The sequence below is a fragment of the Cervus elaphus genome, chromosome 21, assembly GCF_910594005.1.
Source record: "Cervus elaphus chromosome 21, mCerEla1.1, whole genome shotgun sequence".
Classification (NCBI taxonomy): Eukaryota; Metazoa; Chordata; class Mammalia; order Artiodactyla; family Cervidae; genus Cervus; species Cervus elaphus.
The window spans coordinates 23237678-23264635 of record NC_057835.1 but is presented as its reverse complement, the minus strand read 5'-3'; the positions used below and the strand labels follow the sequence as shown (position 1 = coordinate 23264635).

The window sequence follows — 26958 nt, the reverse complement described above, 5'->3', positions numbered from 1 at the left end:
GAAATAAAGTTTCAAAATGAGTAAATAAAATACATACGGATGATGTACTTAAAGAAGTGAAAACTTGAGCAGAGAGGTGAGAAGAAGGAAAAGTGGTCTGTGAGGGGCTGATGTGGATAGTAAAGCAGTAAAGCAGAGTTTAATGTTTTTGGGTTTTAACTAGTTGCTTCTAAGTATGCTCCATTTGAAGTAGAGTCAATCCTCAGTTTTCAAAGACTGTGTATTTATGAAATTGCCTCCTTGCTCAACTTTATTTGTAATCCCTGAATCGGTACTCATGGTGCTTTTATAGTCTCTTGCAGGCATATGTAGAGCAGGGAAAATTGTGAGTCACCTGATGTGCATGTTCCCAGCTGAGGTTCATGGCCCCACTCTGTCTGCTTGTTCCAGTTCTCAGATCAGTTCAGTTCAGTCGCTCAGTCGTGTCCGACTCTTTGCGACCCCATGAACTGCAGCACGCCAGGCCTCCCTGTCCATCACCAACTCCCGGAGTTTACCCAGACTCATGTCCATGTTCTCAGATCAGTTGCCTAATAATAATCTGTTTTCCTGGTTCAGGATCCAGCCCAGGATCACATGATTTATTTTCTTTTCATGCTTCTGTAGCCCTACATTAATCTGGGTTAGTTCCTCAGATTTTCTCTGTGTTTCTTGGCCTTGTCATTGTTGAGGTGTGTAGCCCAGTTGTTTTAGGTTTGTCTGGTATTTTCCGTGTTGAGACTTAGGTTGTAGTCTTTGGTAGTAATACTGCGGAGGTTGGCTTATATCAAGAAGCACTTGGTGATGGTGTACATCAACATTTATGACTTGATTAAGATGGTGTCTGAAAGATTTCTCCACTGTAAAGTTACTGTTTTTCCCTTTGGGATTAATAAGTAAGTTCTGGGGAGATGTTCTGTGACCATGTATATATTCTCTTCATCCTCAAACTTTGACCCACTAGTTTTAGCATTCATTAATGATATTCTAAATCTGTCATTTATTTGTTCAGTCATTGTAGACTTACATTCTTATTTAATTCGTTTTAGTCCTTTACTGTCATTACTTGATGCTGGAATGTCCCACATTTGGCCGTGAGAGTCCCTGCATGCAGGCCCCTGTGTCTTTTTTGCATGCTGTCATTGTTCCTTGAGCAGTTTCTTCCTCTCTGGCTCAAGGTATTTCAGGCTCATGCTGTCCTTCCCTGTCCCATCCCTGGTATCACCCACTTTATTGAGGAGCTGACCTGGACTGATTTATTGTATTAAAGAGAGATTCTGGAGTTAAAAATATATGTATATATATAGACCAAGAACTGAATAGACCAAATGATGTTTCCCAGTTTCCTTACTTTCTAGGTAACTCAGTGAACCTCTTCAGATAACCGCAGTCTGGTGGAGGTGGCACCTTCCTGAGGGTCGATGCCTCTTTTGCTTGCAGTTCTCCCCACCACAGGAATTTCTATGTAAAAGGAAGCATGCTTAGACCTCTTAAGTATTAAAATGCCATCTATGTTATGGCTGAATTTATTTTAATGAATTTGTTCCCTTCTTCCTAGTTAAGGAAGTTTTAGTAGTGTATTTTAATCTTAGTTTATTTTTTAAAGCTGCAGTGTCATTGGATGAGGGGTTTTATTTCTAATCAAGTGATCAGCTTCTAGTAGGTTATCTTAATTTAATTCCCAATGTACATCTAAAGTTTTCCTTAAAATAAAATGCAAATTAAAGAACTTATACCGTGAATGTTTGTTTGTCATGTATTGTGTTAGTCGCTCAGTTGTGTCTGACTCTTTGTGACCTCATGGACTGTAGCCTGCCAGGCTCCTCTGTCCACGGACTTCTCCAGACAAGAATATCGGAGTGGGTTGCCATTTCCTTCTCCATTGTTTGACATAGACATTAAAAAAAAACTAAATAGCTTGAGGAAAGAAATCAGTGTTGTCCCCGTTTTTGGACACAAGCTCCTTGGTTCCCTTGGGTCTTCTCGGTGGCGCCCTTGTCCTCCCGTTTCTGGCGCATTCCCAGCTGCTGCTCCTTCTGCTGCACACCAGCTGCCTCTGTGCTCGGTCCTCTGTTTTCTTGCTTCTCTTGGCTCTTTCCTGTCAAATGGGACACCATGCACGACTTTGGAGGGTTCATGGTTTGTCCTCATCCACTTGTATGTTAGATTTCTTGCCTAGTTGTGTTGTCCAAGCCCTTTTAGTTTTGCTGTCTTCTGATTCTTCTCTCTGTGGAGGTTGAGAGACATTTGAAAACTGCCAGTTCTCTCTCTCCTCCTTGCTTCCAAAATGACCACGGAAAGAAAAAATGATGGTCGTGTGTCTAGGCAGGGCCGAGGCCACGTGCAGCCTGTTCATGCACCAGCTGTGTCCAGTGCGTGCCCAAGGACAAGGCCATTAAGAAGTTCATCATTCGGAACAAAGGAGAGGCCGAAGCCGTCGGACATTGCCAAAACGAGTGTTTTCAATGCCTGTGTGCTTCGCGAACTGTGTGTGAAACTACCTTACTGAGCCGTGTCACTCACGGCAACGTGGTCAGGGTCATTCTCGGAAGCCCGGAAGGACTGAACACCTTCCCCCTGAAGTAGTCCTGCGGGTGTTGCCCCACAGCCTCCACCAAAGCCCATGTAAGGAGCTAAGTCCTTAGAGACTGGAGAAATACTGTTCTCTAAAAAGACAGTAAAATGGAAATTCTCCATGAAAATGAAATAAAAACTGTGTCCTCACTGATGCCATTGCTGGGCTTGCTCCACAGTGCCATTCGTTAGTGTATATTTAATGAAATTGATTTCCTTATTTTTTTCTTTGAAAACTGTTTCTACAGAGAAAAAGAAATTGGAATGCAGAGTACCCATCCTTTCCAGGAGAGAGTCCCCTACCGTGCAGACGAGCAGGGCTCCAGACCGCGGGGGCCTTGGCTTCCCTATCTGAATCATGGCTCAGGTGTGGAGAAGGATTTCTGAAGAGTCCCAGCACTCCGGTAAGGTCATGATGCTGCCTTCCCTGAACACTGAGCGACAAATCCTAGCTTCCTGAGACTTCATGCCACTGTACATATATTTCTTTGGAATTCCCTTCCTTATTTTCTTTCAGAACACTGTAGTTGATGTGTTACTTGTTTTTCCTCATCCTTGAATTCCCTATGATTGTGGCATAGTAGTATTCACCTCTTTCTGTCGTGTAGAACTTTGTAGTTTGTAAGTAGGGTTGCATACTGGAAATATTCTCAGAAGATGACACTGTTGAGCATCCTACCTTTGAAAGAAGTCTATTTAATGAAATGCTTTTGTGTCAGAACCTGATGGCACTGGGGGATTCTGGTTGATTTTGGTTTATGTGGTAACTTTGAAGTGCTCACCATAAGAAGGAGTGCTCACCACTATTATCAACTCTAAAAAGACAGCCCTCTGTTTAGATTCTGGAAAAATATAAAAGTGCAATTATAAGTATGTGCTTTGGTAATACTTGTTGGTAAATAAAGGAAAATAGATGAATATGTTAAAGGGGCATAGTGTAAGTTCTTGAATATTTTATGTTGTTGGTTTTTAGCCCTTGTCACATGAATTACTACATCATTATTAATTATTATTATTACTGTTACCATTATCTGCCTGAAGTCATTAACAGCTGAAAAGAAGACTACTACAGAAAAACACCTTGAATTATCCTGTCGACCCAAGAAAGGTAATATTTGTTGATTTCTTGGCAGGAAAGATAAAAGGCTAATATATCCTCCTTTGATTTATTTGTTTTCTTTTAAAAAGTCATTTACATAGTTTGGAAAAACTATATATTCATGGTTTAAAAAAACACCCAAACAATGTAAAAAGGTGTTTTTTGTATCTCTCTCATCTTTTTTACCAACTACCCCATTTTTTATGCCTCCTATAGATAATTATTAAATTTTTTTGTTTCTTTCTTGAATTCACTGTTATCAACAGAACCCAATAGGTAAGCTCAGATTCATGGCTGTAGGGTTTTAAAAAGAATCTGATTTGAGAAATAAAATTATGACTTGTAATATAAGGACTATACTACTTAGTGATGGTTAGGGAAGACGTGGAGTTATGGGTCATAAGAAAGTGTATTGAAGTGTTTGAAGGGATGGGTTGAATTTATTTCCTGCCACAAGAAGGTCAGGGGGCCGGAGTCATTTTGAGTTCTGCTGCCTTAGTGTAGGGTCTGTTTTTGCAGTCGTGAGGTAGAAGCTGAATTCTGCAGGCCCAATTCTCAGGAACAGTGTAGACTTGGGAGGATTTTCTCCAGATGAGCTTTCCTCTCCCTCAGACCTCTACCTTTAGCCAGAATCTGTTCCACAGTGTCACCTCCACCAAAGGACATCAGTGAAATTAAGGGTTTTTAAACACATGTGTTGCTGCTCCAACAAAACTGGGATTTTGTTGGTAAGGAAGAAGGGGTGTGAATATCAGGGAGGCTGCAGGTTCTGCTGCTACACTCTCTCACCCTGGGGGTGGGCAGGAATGGTCATGACTCCAGACTTCGGGGTCTCATTTGACTGTGCCATGTCCTGACTGTGTTTTGACTGTGTGATCTTGAGAAAGCAAGCTAATAAGCATGCTTTGCTTCAGTTTCTGCATCTGGAAAATAGCTCTCAGAATTGTGTATCTCACTGGGTTGTTGTGAATTAAAAAAATCCCCGTTCAAAGGTTAACACTTAGTAGGAGATCATATCAGTCAGTCCTAAAGGAAATCAACCCTGAATATTCATTCATTGGAAGATCTGATGCTGAAGCTGAAGCTCCAGTAATATGGTCACTTCGTGCGAAGAGCTGATTGATTGGAAATGGGACTGATGCTGGGAAAGATTGAGGGCAGGAGGAGAAGGGGGTGGCAGAGGATGAGATGGTTGGATGGCATCACCGACTCAATGGACATGAGTTTGAGCAAACTCCAGGAGATAGCAGAGGGCAGAGGAGTCTGGCGTGCCGCTGTCCACGGGGTCGCAGAGTTGGACGTGACTTAGGGACTGAACGGTGGCAAGAGCTGCAGCAGTTGCTGTTATGTTTGATGGCAGAGGCGAGAGCCTGCTCAGCATCCTGCCGAGTGAAAAACTTTCTGTGAATAAGAGATTTAACACTTTAAGCTGTGTTATTATTTTAAGGGGATTCCTTTTATGCAATTGAAAAGTAAAATTCTCCTAATTTTTTATTCATAAAATACTGTATAATAAAGTAGTACCGTAATCTTCTGATGGTGCTACAGAATTTAAATTTTACTATTATTAATGTCAAATGTAGTGATTTTCAAAGATCAATTTAAGTCTAATTTCTAAGCTGTCATAATATGAAGTATGGAGAAAAAATAGTATAGTTGGAGAAAAAATGAAGTATGGAGAAAAAATAGTATAGTTGTCCTTGAATAGTATAGTTGTCCCTTGAATGACTGGTATGGGGGGCCGTGGTGCTGACCCTCCACACAGTCAGAAATTCGCCTGGAGCTAACTTCACAATCAGCCCTATTTGCAGTTCTGCATCAGCAGATTCAACCTACTCTGGGTTGTGTAGGACTGTAGTAGTACATACTTACTAAAAAATTTCTGTGTGTAAGTAGACCTGTGCAGTTCATGCCTGGGTTCTTCAAGGGTCAACTCTTCCTTTCTTTTATGCAGTGTTGGTTATACCTTTTTCTGCAGATTTGAAGGTATAATCAAATTTAACCTGGACAGAGAAATATTAAATAAGCTGCTACCTTGTATTTAATTTCAAAAGCATCTTTTGAGATGGTTTTCCATACCAGTATATATTCAACCTAAAACCTACTCTGTTATACTTTCTTTTCTGTGGAATAACCAGTATGTCTTGATAGTTTGGAAGAGCTTGTATCCATGTATAGTTAATTTGTTTACAGCATAAGTAGCTTGTTAAGAGAAGAAAGTGTTATTAATAATTTACCAAAACCTCGCAAATAGAAACTGAAAAAAAAGGGAACTCAAGGCATTCCCTGAAACTGGTTTATTTTAAAAATAGTAACTTTTAAAGTGTTAGTTTAATTTAAGATAGGCTGTTAACAAAATTTCTAGGATGTAGAAGTAGTATTTTTTTGAGAACAGGGAAGCAAAAGTGGGGGAACATAATTTGGCAAAGTGTGCATAAAAGGGGGAGACTCCATTTCCTTGTCTCCATGTCTCTATTTCCTTACCTGTAAGGTACTGAGAACCAGAGAAGGAAGGGGGAGGAGATGGAGGAGAAGAGAAAGGGTGAGAGACGTGATCCTTTGCTTGCCGGCAAAGGATCTTGCCAGAAGGTTTGTGGAATGTGGAAGAAGATAAAATTGAAATAAAAATAGGCTGGAACCTTTGTAAATAGTGATTTTCTTTGAAGTGAAGTCACTCAGTCATGTCTGACTCTTTGCGACCCCATGGACTGTAGCCTACCAGGATCCTTAGTCCATGGGATTTTCCAGGCAAGAATGTTGGAGTGGGTTGCCATTTCCTCCAGGGGATCTTCCTGACCCAGGGATCGAACCTGGGTCTCCTGCATTGTAGGCAGACACTTTACCGTCTGAGCTACCAGGGAAGCCCTTTCTTTAAAAGGGAGAACTTTTTAAAAAATGTGAAAAAAATGTGTTTCCTAAACAAATGAAACTATGTAAAAAAAAAAATAGTGTGTATTTTATTTTTCTTGAAATATTCTGCAGAATATGTTCTCAGAGCCTGTTTTTTGTTGAGGTCAGAAATCTCCTTGAAAGGCATCAGTAAATTTTTAAATTGTTATTTGTTGACGTGTCTTTCTCCCTGTTGGACCATAGATTTTTTCAGGGCAGACCCTCCTCTGTTGCTCATCTTTCTGTCCTGAGTGACTCAGGTTAGAATAAGGCTAAGGCTGCCATAATGAAGTGCTACAGATAGGATGTTTTGAGCAACAGAAACTTTCTCTCTCACAGTTCTGGAGGGTAGAATTCCAAAGTGAGATATTGGCAGGATTGGTTCCTTCCAGGAAATGTACTCCTGGCTTCTTTCCTTGACTTGTAGGTGGCTGTTTCTTTTCCAAGTATCTCTTTTCTAGGTCTTCCCTCTCTGCATGCGTGTTTAGGTGTCCAGATTTCTCCTTTATTTAAGGAGAGCTGTCATAATAGATGGGGGCCCACACAAACTTCTCACTTTAATTTGATTACCTAAAGACCCATAAGATTACATTCTGAGATGCTGGGGTTAGAATTTAACATATCAGTGGGTTTGTTGTTCATTTGCTGAGTCGTGACCAGTTCTTTGCGACCCCATGGACTGCAGCACGCCAGGCTTCCTTGTCCTTCATTATCTCCCAGAGTTTGCTCAAAGTCATGTCCCTTGAGTCAGTGATGGCCGTCCAACCATCTCAGCCTCTATTGCCCCCTTCTCATTCTGCCCTCAATCTTTCCCAGCATCAGGGTCTTTTCCAGTGATTGGCACTTCTCATCAGGTGGCCAGAGTATTGAAGCTTCAGGTTCAGTCCTTCCAAGGAATATTCAGGGTTGATTTCTTTCAGGATCGACTGGTTTGATCTCTTTGCAACCCACAGGATTCTCAAGAGTTTTCTCCAGAACTACAGTTCAAAACCATTAATTCTTCAGTGCTCAGCCTTCTTTAAGGTTCAGCTCTCATATCTCTATCTGACTCCTGGAAAACCATAGCTTTGACTATACTGACTCTGTCAGCAGAGTGTTATCTCTGATTTTTAGTACGCTGTCTAGGTTTGTCATAGCTTTCCTTCTGAGGAGTAAGTGTCTTTTAATTTCATGAATGCTGTCACTGTTAGCAGTGATTTTGGAGCCCAAGAAAATAAAATCTGTCACTGCTTCCACTTTTCCCCCTTCTGTTTGCCAGGAAGTGATGGGACCAGATGCTGTGATCTTAGTTTTTTTGAATGTTCAGTTTTAAGCCAGCTTTTTCACTCTTCTCTTTCACTTTCATCAAGAGGCTCTTTAGTTCTTCTTCACTTTACAGGGTGCTAATTGCATTCCTGAGGTCTTCACCCTTGTGACCTGATTACCTCCTGAAGAGGCCATCACACAGGATAAGGCTGCAATGTGTGAGTTTTGGGCCTACTCACACATTCAGTGTATAGACCATTCCACTTTTCCCTTTTGAATTACTTTTCCAGATGCATAGTAACGAAAAAGATTGATAATGTCTTTTGTAATTAAGTACACAGCTTAGTTTTATTAGCTCCTTAAATCAATATGGGTTCTTTGGTTATTCTGAATAGTTTACATTTAATTTTATATTTTGAAGGATAGACAACTTTAGTAATTCCAGATGTTCATGGCCCAAAGTAAGTGTTCAGTAAATGTTTACTATTATTTCATGTCTTTGTGCCTTTGTGTTGATTTTCTAGATACCATTTTGTCAGTGAATCTTCCTTTCCTGATCAATATAAAGGGGAACATTCACTTTTTTTGTGCTATCATTAATACACTGTGACATATCTCTAATAAAGTATTAGATTTTTCTTTTCATAGTTAATTAATGTTGCATTCCTTGAGGGCAGGAATTTTCTTCTTTTTTTAGTTTCCTCAAGGTTTCCTGTATCAAAACTGTTATATAAATATGTATTTAATGAAGCCATTTAACTTCTGATACTGTTTCCTCGTCTGTAAAACTTCAGTTGTAATATCTAATCTCTTATAGTGTAATGAAATGTGGTTAAGGGTTTTTTCCTTGGTTTTAGCATTATAACTCAATTATCCACTCAATGTGAATAGGAAAATTGATTTTTATTAGATATCTGTTCTTTTCTGATTAATATCAGTAAGGTTTTCTGTTGAACTTTGGTTCCACTGCAATAGAGACGTCCCATTCCTGCTAGATATCCTGTCTGTAGAATGGACAACATGAAAATAGCACGCCATGTGCTGGTGATGTGGAGAACCTGTGTCACCCTCACAGGGCTGTGGGACTAGAATGGCACGGCCGCTCTGGAAAACAGTTGGGCAGTTCCTTCTAAGGCTTCATGTGCAGTTACCATACAGTGCAACAGTCGTACCCTTAGACATGCTGGAGAATGAAAATCACAATCACATGAAATCCTGTACACAGCGTTCAGAGTGGCTCCATTCGTCATAGCCCCAAACTGAAAACATCCCAGATGTCCTTCAAGGGGTAACTGATTAAACATGTTGTTCTTCATCCACACCACAGAACAGTGCTCAGTAATTAAAAAAAAAAAGAAGTGACTGTTGGTACACACACCAGCCTGGTGAATGTCCAGGTAATTATGCTAAGCTCAAAAAGCCAGTGATAAAGGGTGATGTAGGTGATCTCATTTGTATGTTATTCTTGAAATGACAAAATTAGAGAAGTGCAAAATTGCTTTGTGATTGCTAAGGAATAGGAATTGAGGTGGGGAGGCGAGCTCTCTTAATGGCTTGGAAAAGGCAGTGCAAGATATCCCCACAGTGATGGAGTTGTTCTCTGTTTTGACAGCATCACTGTCAGCATTCTGGCTGTGATGTTGTACTGTAGTTTGCAGAATGTTACCCTTGGAGCAGCTTCTTGAAGCATACAAGGGCTCACTTGTATTTTCTGACAAGTGTATGTGAACCAACTATTATCTGAAAATAAGGTTAATTAAATTTAAAAGTTCGCTGTTAAGCATTTTAAGCAAATTGCTGTTACCAGGGCTCCTAGTATGATTTGGTAAAGGAAGCACACAGAAGCATTCATTTTGTAGATAATTATTGATTTTTGTGGTTTTTTGGTACTTTTTTACCCTTAAGACTTGATGAAATATTCTGCAAAGTTTTGTAATTATTTCAGGGTTATTTTTTGAGTTTTCATTTGTGCTCCAGTCATTTTCCTTGTCTTCTATAACTTTGATTTTATTTTTTTCTTCTTGTAGTTTGGATTTAATTTAGCCAGGTTGCACATAGACCTTTAGTTGGAAAAATTTGAAATAAGACATTGTTTTTACCATCAACAGAATTTTGTATATTTGTGCCTTTGACAAAGTAGCATGTATTAAACCTCATAGTGATCAATAACCATAATCAATTGGCCATTTTTTATATTTTTTTTTCTTTGTAGAACCTACCACCTCTAAGAGTACCAGTGGGCTTGCAGCTATAACGTGGAGTTCTAGTGGAAGTGATCTGTCAGATGAAGACAAAACCATTTTTAAATCACAAAGAGATAATGGACATCATTCTAAAACAGGCAGGTGTTGTAACAGCAACATTTTATGTCCAGAAGATGGGGCCAGTGAAGGTAAATTGATAATTTTTTAAAGAAATTTAGTTTCTATTATAGATTGTATTTTATTTTATTTTTATAGATTGTATTTTAATAATGCAAATAACATATACTTCTCTTCTAATACTTAGCATTGATTTTGGTATTACTGAATCCCAACCTTTTAGAACATTTTCTCATAATATTTCTCACAATAACTCCCTCAGAGATAGGTATTACCAGGATTCTTTTTGCAGTTGACAATTTAGACTTGAACATGTTAAAATTGATCAAAGCCAGTTGGAGATATTTGGGTTTGGCTCCAGACCAACACAGTAAAGTGAATGTTGCAGTGAAACAAGTTACATGAATTTTTTGGTTTCCCAGTGCATATACAAGTATGTTTTTATACTACTATAGTCTATTAAGTGTGCACTAGTATTATGTATAAAAAAATGATAGATACACCCTAATTTAAAAACACTTTATTGCTTAAAACTTCTAACTATCATCTGAGCCTTCATTCAGCAAGTCTTATGTTTTTGCTGCTGGAGGGTCTTACTTCAGTGTTGATGGCTACTCAAGTGAAGGTTGGGGTTGGTGTGGCAGTTTCTTAAAATAAGGCCACAGTGAGATTTGCAACATCAATGGAGTGTTCCTTTCATAAACAATTCCTCTGAAGCATGCATTGCTGCTCAGTAACATTTTACCCACAGGAGAACTTCTTTCAGGATTGAAGTCAGTCCTCTCAGACCTTGCTGCTGCTTTATCAGCTAAGTTTATGTCATATTCTACATCCTTTGTTGCCATTTCAGTAGTCTTCACAGCCTCTTCACGAGGAGTCAATTCCATCCCAAGAAACCACTTTCTTTCCTCATTCACGAGAAGCACCTCCTCGCCTGTTAGAATTTTATCCTGAGATTTAAGCAGTTCAGTCACATTTACAGACTCAACTTCTAGTTCTCTTGCTGTTTCTACCACACCTGCAGCCCCTTGCTCCCATGACGTCTTGAACCCCTCACAGTTGTCTGTGAGGCTCCAAATTCACTTCTTCCTCACTCCTGTCACTGTGGGTGTTTTGACCTCTTCCCTTGCACGAATCACGAATGTCCTTACTGGCTTCTAGACTGCTGACTCCTCTCCAGAAAGTTTTCAGTGAACTTTGCCCAGACCCGTCAGAGAATCACTGTCGACGGCAGCTGTAGCCTTGTGGAATGAACTTCTTAAATCGTAAGGCCAGAAGGTTGAAATTATTCCTTCATCCATGGGCTGCAGAGTGGATGTTGAGGCATGAAAACAACATTCATTCTGTTGTACAACATCTTCATCAGAACTCTTGGCTGACCAGGTATATTGTCAGTGAATATTAATATTTTGAGGGGACTCTTTCTTCTGAGGAGTAGGTCTCAACAATGGGCTTACAGTACTCAGCAAACTGTGTTGTAAACAGTTGTGCTGTCGTCCAGACTTTGTTGTGCTGTCACTGGAGCACAGGCAGAGTAGACTTAGCATTAGATTCTTAAGCACCCTAGGATTTTCAGAATGGTAGTTGAACGCTGGCTCACCTTCAGGCCACCAGCTACGTTAGCCCCTGACAAGGCAGTCAGCCTGTCCTCTGTAGCTTTGCAGCCAAGCACTGATTTCTGCTCATCTGCTGCTGCTGCTGTCACTTCAGCCGTCTCCGACCCTGTGTGGCCCCATAGATGGCAGCCCGCCAGACTCTGCCACCTCTGGGATTCTCCAGGCAAGAACACTGGATATCTACAAAAGATCAAATTGCCAACACTTGTTGGATCATCAAAAAAGCAAGAGAGTTCCAGAACAACATCTACTTCTGCTTTATTGACTATGCCAAAGCCTTTGACTGTGTGGATCACAACAAACTGTGGAAAATTCTTAAAGAGATGGGAATACCAGATCACCTGACCTGCCTCCTGAGAAATCTGTATGCAGGTCAGGAAGCAACAGTTAGAAATGGACATGGAACGACAGACTAGTTCCAAATTGGGAAAGGAGTATGTCAAGGCTGTATATTGTCACCCTGCTTATTTAACTTATATTCAGAGTACATCATGAGAAACGCTGGGCTGGAGGAAGCACAAGTTGGAATCAAGATTGCTGGGAGAAATATCAATAACCTCAGATATGCAGATGACACCACCCTTATGGCAGAAAGCAAAGAAGAACTAAAGAGCCTCTTGATGAAAGTGAAAGAGGAGAATGAAAAAGTTGGCTTAAAGCTCAACATTCAGAAAACTAAGATCATGGCATCTGGTCTCATCACTTCATGGGAAATAGATGGTGAAACAGTGGAAACAGTGAGAGACTATTTTTCTAGGCTCCAAAATCACTGCAGATGGTGACTGAAGTCATAAAATTAAAAGATGCTTGCTCCTTGGAAGAAAAGTTATGACCAACCTAGACAGCATATTAAAAACCAGAGACAGTACTTTGCCAACAAAGGTTCGTATAGCCAAGGCTATGGTTTTTCCAGAGGTCATGTATGGATGTGAGAGTTGGATTATAAAGAAAGCTGAACACCAGAGAATTGATGCTTTTGAGCTGTGGTGTTGGAGAAGACCCGTGGACTGCAAGGAGATCCAACCAGTCCATCCTAAAGGAAATCAATCCTGAATACTCATTGGAAGGGCTAATGCTGAAGCTGAAACTTCAATACTTTGGCCGCCTGATGCGAAGAACTGACTCATTTGAAAAGACCCTGATGCTGGGAAAGATCGAAGGCAGGAGGAGAAGGGGACTACACAGGATGAGATGGTTGGATGGCATCACCAACTCAATGGGCATGAGTTTGAGTAACCTGTGGGAGTTGGTGATGGACAGGGAGGCCTGGTATGCTGCAGTCCACGGAGTCGCAAAGAGTCTGACACGACTGAGCGATTGAACTGAACTAATGAAAATCCTAGTTGGCATCTTCTTCCAGTAGCAGGTTATTTCACCTGAGTTGAAAATCTGTTGTTTAGTGTAACCACAATCATGAATTCTCTTTGCCTGAACCCTGGATGACTGGGTGAGGCTTTTACATCTGTACTCACTGGTTCACCTTGTACTTCTCTGTCACGGAAGTGACTTCTTTCCTTAAGCATCGCAAACCAGTCTCTGCCAGCTTTAAACTTTCCTTCTGCAGCTTCCGCACCTGTCTAACCCTCACAGAACTGAGGAGAGTTAGGGCCTTGCTCTGGATTAGGCTTTGGCATCAGGGAATGTTGTTTCTGGTTTGATCTTCTATTGATATACTAAAACTTCCTCCATATCAACAGTAGTGCTGAAGAAACTCCAGACGAACAGAAAAGCAACTAATGGAAATTGAGAATTGAGGTGGCAGTCAGAGGTGGGAGAAATGGGATGCTTATGGATAAAGTAGGAATATACTTTCTTCTGCCTTTTAATATATTTTTAAATTGTTGAACAACATGGATCTTTTAAAACTACTGAGGACAAATAGATTTAATACAATTTAAGAATATTTTAAAACTGTATTTTTAGACGACCTGCAGGTTATTGACTGGGAGGTTGACAGTGAGAGGGAAGATGCTTGTGAATGTGATGAATTTGAAGACCGTGAAAGTGTGGTGGAAATATCTGACTGTGCTTCTGGTGCAAGCAGTCGTTCTTTGACACCAGCAGGGACGCCACCTGAGCTTCCTAAGGTGAGGACGAATTGTTTCCAACTTTCCATTCCATTCATGGCATGTGTTAGTCACAACCTTTGGTGTTTTGTTTGCAACTCCTCTAAATAATATGCTGGTAATGTGCTTTTAAACATGGATAAATGTGAGTTCTCTTCTTACCTGCTCTCACCTCAGTTACACATGGGTCTTTCCCAGAATCCCTCTGTTCCCTCAGGACAGGTGTCTTGTGGTCTGGTCAGATTAGGTTCAGCAATGTGCAATCCTGAATAATAATATTCATAGCAAGACAACTATTAATTGTGATTTTCCTTTACAACTTTTAATTTTTTATGGAGTTAATTATTTGGGTTTATGTTGCTTTGTTTTACTTATGAATAAAACTCTTAAGTTTTCACTGTTCTGTTCTCTCATTAAGATTTTCAGACATAGCAGGCATTCTATTAAGTTTTTAGAAAATTTAAAAAATATTTTATTGAAGTATAGTTGATTTACAATGTTGTGTTAATTTCTGCTCTACAGCAAAGTGATTCAATTTTATATATATGTATGTGTGTGTGTGTGTGTATGTATATATATATATATTCTTTTCCATTATGGTTTATCGCAGGATATTGAATATAGTTCCCTGTTCTATACAGTAGGACATTGTTGTTTATCCATTCTAAATATACCAGTTTACATCTGCTAATCCCAAACTCCCAATCCATCCCCCCCATCCTCCTCCCCCTTGGCAACCACAGGACTGTTCTCTATGTCTGTGAGTCTGTTTATGTTTTGTATATTTGTTCATATGTGTCATATTTCAGATTCCACAAAGAAGTGATATCATGTGATATTTGTTTCTGTCTGACTTACTTCACTTAGTATGATTATCTCTAGGTCTGTCCGTGTTGCTGCAAATGGCATTATTTCATTTTTTATGACTAAGTAATATTCCTTTGTGATTATATACTGCATCATCTTTATTCATTCAGCATTTGATTAGTTTTGTTTTCGAGAAGAACTATTTCTCACAAACTCCTAGCCTCTCTGATTTCACCTGAGAGTCCTCTCTGCTTTGTGAAACTTGCCGCTCTTACGTTGCCCTTCACCCTCTTTTGGGGAATTCCCTTCACCTTATTCTTGCATGGAGCAACCTTATCCTGGATTCCATGTCTTTCTCTTTCTTGATTTTTACTTTCATTTTGATTGAGCACATCTTCCAGTAGCTTCCAAGGAAGGATTTATGGAAGATAATCTTTTGGGATTTGTCATGTCAGAAAACGCAGTCATTACACTTTGACCTGTGATTGAAACTTTATATAGAGTTTTTGGTTGGAAATCATTTTTCTTGAAAATTTTGAAGGCATTGCTTCCTTTTCTTCTAGTTCCAGAGTTGCTATCAAGAAGCCAGCAGCTATTCTTACTCTTGATGTTTTAAGATTTCTCTTCCCTGTTTTAAACTGTTTTGGTTGTGATGTGCTTAGATGTGGTTTTCTGCTTGGAGTTTGTCAAGTTTATTGGATCTGTGGTTGGTCTGGAATCCCCAAGCTCCCTTCTAGGTTTGGTGATTTGCTAGGAAGACATTCAGAACTTAGCATACAAAAGCAAAATCAGCACTCTTCCAAGAGTCTTTCTCAGTGGAGTCACACAGGGGATGCTTTATTGCTCCAGCAGTGAGTTTTGACAACATATGTGCACTGGTGTCTACCAGTGGGGCTCACTGGTGACTCCAAGCCCAGGGTTTTTATTGAGGGGTGCTCTCTGCCTAGCATGTGCCAGAATTTCAGATTTCAGAAGAAAAATGGGTATTCAACATAAGCTGCATTGTTGAGGCGCAGGGAGACACTCTTATCATTTAGGGCATGGTGGGCTCATCCTGACATCCAAGTTCCCAGAGGTTGGCAGGGATCAGCCTTGCAAGCACGGATCTCTCGGGACACCTGTCTCAGGTCTGCTAAGTTAGCTCTCTTCCTCACAAGTGGGCACAAAACTTTCATCACATTTGAAGAGATTTTTGCCTTTATTCAGCACTTTTTTTTTCTGACTCCCCTTTTCCTTCCCTTCTGTGACTGCAATTATCTGTGTATTAATTAGGCTGCTTGATTTTATGTCATGGATTATTGATGTTGTGCCCATTTTTTTCTCCCATTTTGAGTGGTTTTTATTGCTATATCAAGTTTAATAATCTTTTTTCCTGTCATGTCTAATCTGCTGTTAATACTATCCGGCGTATTTGCCATCTCTAAAAGTTTGTTATGAGTTATTTTATATTGTCCATGTCTCTCCTTAACACAATCATATGTTTATCTGTGTTTTCAGCATAAATATTCTATTTATAAAAGCTGTTTTAATGGCTTTTTCTGTAAATCTATCATCTGTGTCATTTCTGTGTCTCTTTCTATTGATTGACATTTCTTTTCATTTTAAGTTGTATTTTATTCCTTTTTTACCTGCCTGGAAATTTTTGAGTGTATACCAAATATTTTGAATTTTATGTTGTTGGGCACTAGATTTTAAAAAAATTTCTTTGAATACTCTGAGGCTTTGTTCTGTGGTACAGTTACTGGAAACAGTTTCATTCTTTTAAATGTTGCTTTATGGTTTTTTCTCTGCGTCTGGAGGAGTACTCAGTCTTAGGTCTTAGCGCTGAAGCAGGACCTTCCCAAGTATTCTTTGTAATGCCCTGAGTTACAGATTTTCCTCTGGGTTAGCAGGGATAGCTACTGTTTCCTGACCCTGTATGAACTCTAGGCACTGTTCTTCTTCTACTCCCAAGGGATTCTTTCCCTGATGTAGTTTCTTTATGTGCACATGCTGATCAGTACTTTGCCGAATACTTGAGGGGGATGTTTGGGTTTCTCTGTGTAGCTCTGACTTTTCTGGTGCTCTGGACTGTGAACTTGAGCTCCTTCTGTCTCCATGGACTCTCGACCCTGTCCCTTCAACTCAGGGAGCCGTGCAGTCTCCACCTCAGTTCTACCTCCTCACTGTGTAGTTTGGAAATTCTTTACAGAACAATTGTAGAGCAGTTGTACTGTAGGGCAATTGTAGAGCTCAGTTCTTTGTTTCATCTTTCAGGAGTTAGTATTCTTCTTGCCTAATGTCCCATGTCTTGAAAACCATTGTTTCAAGTATTTTGTCTCATTTCTTTTCTTTTTGGTTATTTCAAGCAAGAGGATAAATCCATTTCCTATTATACCACCATGGCCATATTTTTGATTCTTTCCAGGCAACCTGGAACATTAAGAGATGTTCCTAATCGTTAGTCATTAGCTGATCAAAACCATAATGAGATATTACTATATACCCATTAGGATAGCTGTTACCCATAAATGGGAAAATAAATGTTGAGGATGTGGAGAAATTGGAACCCTGGTGTACTATTGGTGGGAATTTAAAATGTTGCAGCCACTCTGGAAAACAGTGGTTTTTTGTTGGTTTTGCAAAAGTTAAAAATACCGTGTGACCTAGTGATTTTGCCTCTGGATGTACAGCCCAAAGATTTGACAGCAGGGTCTCAACAGAAGTTGTACCTTGATGTTCACAGTGGCACTATTCACAGTGTCCTAAATGGTGGAAGCAACCCAAATATCTATCATCAGATGAATGAATAAACAAAATGTGTGGGTATGTGTATTGTCTGGGCTTCTCTGGGAAAGAATCCGGCTGCCAATGGAGGTAGACTCGGGTTAGATCCCTGGGTCAGGAAGAGCCCCTGGAAAAGTAAATGGCAACCCACTCCACTGTTTTTACCTGGGAAATCCCATGGACAGAGGAGTCTGGTGGGCTAAGTCCATGGGGTTGCAAAAGAGTTGGAAATGACTTAGTAAGTGAACAATGACAAATGTATATCATCTACTAAAAAAATATTCACAACCTAAAAGATGAGAGTTATTTGGTGGGAGTTTTTAGGACTTCAGGCCTGGAAGGCAGCATCACAAGTAACCTCAGGATAAACTGCTGTAATGAGGTGAGTGGGGGCGGGGGGTAGACAGAATATATAGGCGTTATACAACAAAGGGTAGGTAGTTGGAACATCAAAAGGTTATTGTTAATTAAAGAAAGCCTGGTATCTCAAGTTAAGGAATTTAGTGCTTTTCTGTGTTTGGGAAGATACAAGAGTCTGAGTTCCCTTAAATCATTCCTTAGATACACATCGTAACTGTCTAGGGCCAGTATCCTGTGTTTTCTCATCCCGAGTTTCCTCAGGGCTCCGTGTGGGGGTCACTGCAGTCTGATGGCTGCTAGACAACAGGTACTTCCTTCTGAGTTCCCTCAGGGCTCACCAGCTTACCTTCTGTGGTGGCTGAAATCAGTGATGACTGTGCCACCCTTTGTTTACTGATGTGGCAGGAAATATACCATTTCTCAATGTGTATGTATGTATATGTGTGTTTTGTATATAGATATAGATACGTGTGTGTGTGTGTGTGTGTGTTACTGAATTAAACTTGGGTCTGCCTGCCTGGGTGTAGTAAAGCCAGTCTGTTGACACTGTGTTGTGGTGAGGGAAAGTACAGCCTCTGTTGTATGGCACCCCCAGTGTGGGGCTGAGCGTGGAGGCATGAGTTTGGATATTTTGGACGCAGTGGCTTTCAGGGAAAAATTTTTAATGACAGTGTAAGTAACAGGGTTGCAGGGTGACTGATCAGCTTGTGGACATTTTTCTGATTGGTTGGTGCTGAAGTAGTCAGGAGTCACCATCATCCCACTTCTGGCAACATCCAGCCTGTGGCTTGTGTGCTTGTGGTCAGCGTGCAGCTAACTTATTCCACCTGTTGGGGGTTTCAGTGTCAGCAGAGCAACTCAAGGACATGGCTAAGGATAATACGTCTGTCCCTGGCAGAAGAACTAAAGGTCTTTGACTGTGTTTAGTAGCTGTACTATTACTGTTTTATGTTGCTTGACAGTTTTCCTTTGTTTCTCCATTTTCTTACTTTTCTAATTAAATTTGTTCTTTGGAACTTGGGCAGGTCCTAGGTGAAGCTTTTCTACAAACGAGAGGCAGGATCCTATTCCATTTCATATACAGTGATTATTATTCAGCATTCAAAAGGATTGAAGTTCTGATACGTGTTACAAGGTGGATGAAACTTGAAAACATTATGCTGTGTAAATTTTTTTCTTGGCTTTTTTGGGGGAAATACTCTTGTTAATTAAGGTTATTTTTACCCCTTGAAAGTTGTATAAATAACCACAATCTGTTAGAAGAATTGTAATGGTGCACAGCAGAGATGCAGTTCGTTGACTGGGGTTTACTAACTCAGCTAATTGAGAAACTCTTGCGCACAGGTTTTGTAGTGCTTGCAATTCAAATTCACACTTGGTAAAATTACAAATTACAGTATAACACAGACTTTTCAGGGTAGCTCTTCAATAAGTATACTTTATAAGAAGTGAGTGACTGGCATCCATGCTTTTCCAAAATGTAAACTGTGTGTCTTTGGGTGGTAGACTTATTGGAGAAGTTTATTTTCTTCCTTGCTATATATATATATATGTTATATGTATATATATATATATATTTCATAATAATAATAAAAAAAGACACGACAGTCATTGGCTCTTCCCTCAAGGAAGAGGAAGAATCAGATCATGTATATTGATCATATACTGGGCCTTATATTGTACTTATTGCTTTATGTATTAGTCTGTTTGAGCTGCTGTAACAAAAATATTATAGACTAAGTGACTTATAAACCAGAAATTCTGACAATTTTGAAGGCTGGAAGTTCTACCGTCTAGGAGCCAGCAAATATGGCGTCTGTTGAGGGCTCACTTCCTGGTTTGTAGATCGCTGTCTCCTCACGTGTTCTCAGTGATGGAGGGGGCTAGGGGTCTCCCTGGGACCTTCCAGGAAGGGCATTAATCCCACTCATGAGGGCCACACAGCATGGCTTCACTCCCAGGTGCCATCACATTGGGGATTAGGTTTCAGCATCGAGTTTGTAGCAGTACATTTTCCATTTGAGCCTTAAAACAAGCTTGTGAAGTCAGTGCTGTTTTGCCCCATTTTCAGACAGGAAAGTGTTTTATTAAAGGTATGTGCCTGTGACCAGGTTATTGTATATAATAAACAAGGCAGCTCTGAAACCTTGCAATGAAAGTATTGGGTGGTGGTTGAATGCCTGAGGATCCATGTCGATTGCTTTCTTATATTGGAAGAAGTGGGCACATGCACGTGAGCAGAACTTTGAAAGTTACAGTAATAGAAAAGGGAAGTCCGTGGCTTACTTTGTATCTAAAAAGTTCAAGATTTCTGTATGTAGTTTCTCATCAAGTACACTTGTTTTTTTTTTTTTAGTAGTCATATATGTTAAAATATGACGTATTATGTTGTTACTAAAAAGTGACTCAAAAAATCGATTGCTCTAAGCAGGCACTGGGAGGCGTTCCTGTGATGTGGAAACTGTGGTCTGCCTAATCATAGCGGTGTTCTCTGTGGCCTTAACTCCTGCCTCCTTTTCCTCCTTTTTCTTCCTGGTATAGGAACAAAGACTCAATTGTTTTCCTTATTATCTTCAAGCTGCTCACTGTTAAGTCTTTTTCTGACCCCCTTGCTATCCTGAATTCCATGTGGGTTTCCAACGGCCTGATGACATCTTTGTGTGGATGTCCTAAACATACTGTCAGTCTCAGAGTTCCAAGTCCTGTCCCTCTTCCTTCTAACCCAGGCTCATCCTCTCCATGTGTTGTGGTCCTAGTTCATTTTTTTTTTTATTCACTGCCTTAATCTATTCATTATCAGGTCATGCAGATTTGGCCTCAAAATCACAGCATCCCTACCACTTCTTCTCTATATTTGGCCCCTTCACCTGTTGTCTGTTTTGTTTCTTTGCTTCATAACTGATTTTTTAGCTTATGTCTTTTTGTTAGATTCATCTTAATAAACATTATGACCTCATCATTTACTTATTGAAACACTTTCAGTGGTTCCCCACAGCCTGAGAATCAAGGTGCATGTAACTTGACCATCATAGTTTAGCCTCAGGTCCTTAAAATGAATGAGGCAGAATATATACTATATAATTCTATTTATATAAAATTCTAAAAAGTGCAAATGATTTTAGTGAGAGAGCAGGTCAGTGGTTTATTGGGAATGAGGGTGGAGATGGATGGATTACAGTGGGACAAAGAGAAAAGTTCTGGGGGTGATGGAAATGTTTATCTTGACTGTGGTAATAGTTTCATATGTCAGTGAAATTGATAAAACATTTTCTAAAGTATAAGAAGGATATAAGTCTGTGTGCCTATGAAATATTCAAAATAGTTTTGTTAAATGACAAAAACGTAGACTAATTGTGTAGAAAAATGGAAAGAATGTACATCTGTATGGACTACCTATGCATTGAGGAATCTCTGCGTTGAGGCAACTTTTTTCTATGCTGTTTTGAATTTTGAACCATGTATGTGCATTACTTGTATTAAAAAATTTTTAAAGGACACTTTACACTTCTATCTAGAATATAGTGAGAACTTCTACAGAATAGTAAAGAAAAGATAAATAGCTCACAGCTGTGGTCCTGTCCATTTTGTTATAGTACCAATAATAGTAATAGCAGTGATACCATTAATAACAATACGGTAACTCTGAGTTATTGGTATATGCCACGCACTTTGGTAAGTGCTGGTCCTGTAATGTCGATGTTGTTATTAGCCCCATTTTGCAGATTAGGGGATCGAGACACAGCTGGTAAATGCAGAATGAGATTCTAACGAGGGTAGCATGGTCCCCTGCAGTAGAGCGTGGTTACACAACTTGGAGGAAAAGCATGGTGAAAATCAAAAGGGCACAGCTCCAGTTCATAATGTCGCCTTTTAGGACATGGGATTAATTGATTATTGATGTGACTTCCTATTCAGTCTTGTTATCTGGGTTTTCCATTTATTTTATGTGTCTTCCAAGAACCCTTCCTATAGAGGGCAGCAGAGATACAGCAGTGAGTTTTCTACTAACCTACATTTTTCAGGAAGCGTGAAGAAAATTGGCTTTAAGTGAGCTTTGTTATGTAATTCTCTTGTACTTTATATAGTGATTCCTATGCAGATACACGCTTGTAGACTTAATAAATATCAGATAACCTGAGTGAGAGTTGGAGTTTTGTTGAAGGTGTGCAACCTAAGCGGGGTGACACAAACAAGATCTGAAAGTAGTAGTTTTAAAGAGAAAGCAAATGTGATTTTCAAATTTCAAATATGGATTCATTGTTATAAAACATGTTTTCTTTGTATTTTTAACAGTAAGGGCAGAACAAATGATTCAGTATCTTACAAAAGATGGAATAGGGAAAAATTTAACAAAAGTAGACAAGCAAAATTTTATATTTCTTGGGATGATATTTAGAAAGTAATCTGGCAGACGTTGAAAGTATTTCTAAGTTTAATGAGCATGTTTGTAATTGTTTATATTTATATGAAAAATTGAAAGTAGCACATGTAATTTAGCATTTAATCATTTTAAATGATGAATCAGAATAAATTGACGTAACTAAATATGTACTAATTGTTAATGTCTGTGAACTCCCCAATTTATCCATTTATAGATTTGATGGAATTTGATTATGATGATCAAAAGCACACATTTTAGAAATCCTCTCTAAAATGTAATTATGTTTATATAAAAATGAAAATTTCATGCTTGTAAAGGGAAAATATAGGGGGTGTTTAGTCATGATTTTGTTTGATTATATTTTGAAGATTTCAGTATAGAAACATTACACTTAAGAAACAAATTCACACACACACACAAAAAGAAACAAATTCACGGCTTTCCTGGTGGTCCAGTGGTTAAGAATCCACCTGCTAAAAAAAAAAAAGAATCCACCTGCTAATGCACAGGATACTGGTTCTATCCCTGGTCCTGGAAGATCCCACTTGCCACAGGGCAACTAAGCCTGTGCTGCTGCTCCTACTGTGTGCTCCAAAGCCTGTGCTCTAGAGTCTGGGAGCTGCAACTATTGAAACCCATGCACCTAGGCCTATGCTCCACAACGAGAGAAGCTGCCTTTATGAGAAGCCCATGCACCGCAAGTAGACAGTGGCTCCCGCTCACTGCAATGAGAAAACCCTCATGAGGCAATGAAGTCCAGTACAGCCAAAAATAACTAAACACAGGGCTTTTTTAAAAAAGAGACAAATCTGTACTCCACTGTATTCTTATATTAAAAAGGAGGACTCTTAGGAGTAGTATTGAGGAGTAGGTATTTTTTTTGTTGTTATTTTACTTTATAGTTTTGTGTACGTATATCTGTGATCTATCTTTTCTTGATCTGATAGCGCTGTAGCATATTTTGGCCTTTATTTTCTTTAGGAAAGTGAGTATGTGCCAATATCATTTGTAGCATTTGTTTCAGAACTTAACATCCTTATTTTTCCACATCTCCCTTCTTAATTGGCTAAACCTTAGCTTATGACATATTGGGCCTGAGACTGTCATTTTTTGTTTTAGTGTAAAGCTTCCTCCTTTTTCACTGTCACCCTGTCATTTCTTTTACCTTCAGTTTTGTTTCTTCTTTTGCTTCTTTTATTCCTAAATTCATCTGTTTTTCTGGTATGAGAATGGTAGGATAGGAAAAAGAGTGTTGTAGGAATTATCATTACATGTATATAAATTAAAAAGTCATAATATGAGTCATTACAGTGTGACTTTAGTCCTCTAGTTTTCTAGTTTAAAAAAAATCCTTAGGAGTTCCACTTGCAGTAAGGACGGAGCGTCATGTGTCAGATTACCTTTCTTAACAAATAGCAATGACAAATTTTGGACATATAAAGTATATTAAATATATATATATATATTTTTTATTTTTTTTGTCATACATTGATATGAATCAGCCATAGATTTACATGTATTCCCCATCCCGATCCCCCCTCCCACCTCCCTCTCCACCCGATTCCTCTAGGTCTTCCCAGTGCACCAGGCCTGAGCACTTGTCTCATGCATCCCACCTGGGCTGGTGATCTGTTTCACCATAGATAGTATACATGCTGTTCTTTTGAAATATCCCCCCCTCACATTCTCCCACAGAGTTCAAAAGTCTGTTCTGTATTTCTGTGTCTCTTTTTCCGTTTTGCATATAGGGTTATCATTACCATCTTTCTAAATTCCATATATATGTGTTAGTATGCTGTAATGTTCTTTATCTTTCTGGCTTACTTCACTCTGTATAAGGGGCTCCAGTTTCATCCATCTCATTAGGACTGATTCAAATGAATTCTTTTTAACGGCTGAGTAATATTCCATGGTGTATATGTACCACAGCTTCCTTATCCACTCATCTGCTGATGGGCATCTAGGTTGCTTCCATGTCCTGGCTATTATAAACAGTGCTGCGATGAACATTGGGGTGCACGTGTCTCTTTCAGATCTGGTTTCCTCAGTGTGTATGCCCAGAAGTGGGATTGCTGGGTCATATGGCAGTTGTATTTCCAGTTTTTTAAGAAATCTCCACACTGTTTTCCATAGCGGCTGTACTAGTTTGCATTCCCACCAACAGTGTAAGAGGGTTCCCTTTTCTCCACACCCTCTCCAGCATTTATTGCTTGTAGACTTTTGGATAGCAGCCATCCTGAGTGGCGTGTAATGGTACCTCATTGTGGTTTTGATTTGCATTTCTCTAATAATGAGTGATGTTGAGCATCTTTTCATGTGTTTGTTAGCCATCTGTATGTCTTCTTTGGAGAAATGTCTGTTTAGTTCTCTGGCCCTATTAAATATATTTTAAAAATTATTTTATATAAAAATATAAAGAATATAAAAATACTTGAAGACAGTAGATAGGGGAAGACAGCTGGCAGAGACTGGAGGGGTTGGCATTTTAAAGAAGAGACTGGCACAAGCAAGGATGATTTTTCATTTGTCACCACGTTTTACCCAAAGGCAGGCCAGTGTCAGTGTTGTTCAGGGTGGCTAAACTTGGACAGAAATCATAACACAGAGTTTGGGGTATAGGAGGTTAAAGGTGAAAGTAGAATCTCCCAGAGAGAACCCCACATTATGCATGTAGATCTTACAGGCTATAAGAACTACACAGATTTCAGTTGCTCTCCACTATGCAGGAGAAAGCAGTGTACTTTCTGTACTCACAGGGGAGTGACTGTAGCCAAGTTAACTACTGTTTAAGCAGAAAAGTAAATACTCCTCAGAAGAGCATAACAGAATCCAGAGTCTACATCCCTGGTAATGACCAGGATACACTTCACGTTTGTTAGACACAGACACATACACATGTAAACCCAGGAATGTGACATATACTTAAAGGAAAAGGCAGATAATTAAGACAGACCCTGATATGACTCATGTATTAGGATGACCAGATCTTGTAACTCTGTTTCAGCACATAAAGGAAAATACGCACATGATGAATGCACTGACCAGAAAACTCAACAGGAAAACAGAAATTGAAGAGAACTTTATAATTAAATGTACAGTTGTCTTTCAGTCACTAAGTCGTGTCCTTGTGACCCCATGAACTGCAGCATGCCAGGCTTCCCTGTTCTTCACTCTCTCCAGGAGTTGTGTCAAACTCATGTCCATCAAGTGAGTGATGCTACTTAACCATCTCATCCTCTGTCGCCCCCTCCTCCTTCTGCACTCAAACTTTCTCAGCATCAGAGTCTTTTCCATTGAGTTGGCTCTTCACATCAGGTGGCCAAAGGATTGGAGCTTCAGCTTTAGCATCTGTCCTTGTGATCAAGGTTGATTTCTTTGGCATTGACTGGTTTGATCCCTTTGCTGTCCAAGGGACTCTCAAGTCTTTTTCGGGCACCACAGTTCGAAAACATCAATTTTTTGGCACTCCGCCTTCTTTATGGTCCAGCTCTCACATCCATACATGACTGCTGGAAAAACCGTAGTTTTGATTATTCAGACCTTTGTCAGCAAAGTGATGTCTCTGTTTTTTAGTATGCTGCCTAGTTTTGTCATTGCTTTTCTCAAAGGAGCAAGCATCTTTTAATTTTGTGGCTTCAGTCACCACCCACAGTGTTTTTGGAGCCCAAGAAAATAAAATTTGTCACTGTTTCCACTTTTTTCCCATGTATTTGCCATGAAGTGATAGGATCAAGCACCTAATTGATATTGTAGAATGTTTCATGCAATACGAATACAATAGGATGCACGTTTTATTCATGTGCACATGATATGCATACCACAATAAATCATATATTGTGTCATAAAACGTCTCAAAAAACTTCAAAAGATTGTAACTCTGAAGATGATATTCTGCAACCATGATAGAATTTAAAATAGAAATCAGTAATAATAAGATATCCAGGAGAAATTCATATTTTTAAAAATTAAAGAACATAATTTTCCCTAGTTGATACACAGATTTAATGCAGTTGAAATCTTGGACATTTTTAAAGGCATCTACAGTAGATACAAAAGTGTTAGTCACTCAGTCCTGTCTGACTCTTTGCAACCCCGTGGACTGTAGCCCACCAGGCTCCTCTGTCCACGGAATTCTCCAGGCAAGAATACTGGAGTGGGTTGCCATTTCCTTCTCCAGGGGCTCTTCCTGACCCAGGAATTGAAACTGCATCTCTTGCGTCTCCTGTATTGATAAGTGGCTGCTTACCACTGGCCACCTGGGAAGCCCTCTAGTTATGGTTATAGTTTTATTATAAAAGGGTATAACTCAGGAACAGCCAAATAAAAGGAAGAGATGTATAGGGAAAGTTGTAATGGGGGCAGAGGTGCGGCAAGGGGTAGGGAGGTCTCTTGGCCGGCCACTCTCCTAGGTCATAGTTGTGTTCACCAATTTGGAAAGTCTTGCATACCTCACCATTTTGAGTTGTTTTTTTTTTTTTAATTTAAATTTTTAAAGTTTTTATACAGGTTTAAATTTTTTTGATTTACAGTTATTACAAAATATTGATTATATTCCTGGTGTTGTACAGTATATCACTGGGCCTGTCTTACACCCAGTAGTTTGTACCTCTTACTCTCCAACCCCTATATTACCTCTCCCAGCATCTACTTACTGGCAACCTGTAGTTTTTCCTCTACATCTGTGTGTCTGCTTCTTTTCTGTTATATTCATTAGTTTGCTGTAGTTTTTAGATTCCACATAAAAATGAAATATCATACAGTATTTGTCTTTCTCTAACTTATTTCACTTACCATACTTATTTCACTATCATCTGTGTTACTGCAAATGGTAAAAAATTTCATTCCTTTTTTATAG

General features: G+C 39.4%; 1 protein-coding gene and 1 non-coding gene across 7 annotated transcripts in view; one reads left to right on the top strand and one right to left on the bottom strand.

Annotated features, from left to right (window-relative positions):
* SPIDR (scaffold protein involved in DNA repair) overlaps positions 1-26958 on the top strand; it is a 270899-nt gene that overhangs the window by 29986 nt on the left and 213955 nt on the right. For 3 of the 6 annotated variants that reach the window (XM_043879248.1, XM_043879250.1, XM_043879247.1), the window contains 4 exons: positions 2802-2957; positions 3595-3661; positions 9999-10178; positions 13647-13810. In XM_043879248.1, the coding sequence (XP_043735183.1) occupies positions 2802-2957; positions 3595-3661; positions 9999-10178; positions 13647-13810 (567 nt within the window). The remainder of the gene's footprint in view (positions 1-2801; positions 2958-3594; positions 3662-9998; positions 10179-13646; positions 13811-26958) is intronic. The other 3 variants (XM_043879253.1, XM_043879252.1, XM_043879249.1) reach the window with 2 other exon arrangements.
* On the bottom strand, positions 6441-6513 carry TRNAC-ACA. Its single transcript has one exon. It is a non-coding gene; the product is annotated as a tRNA-Cys (tRNA).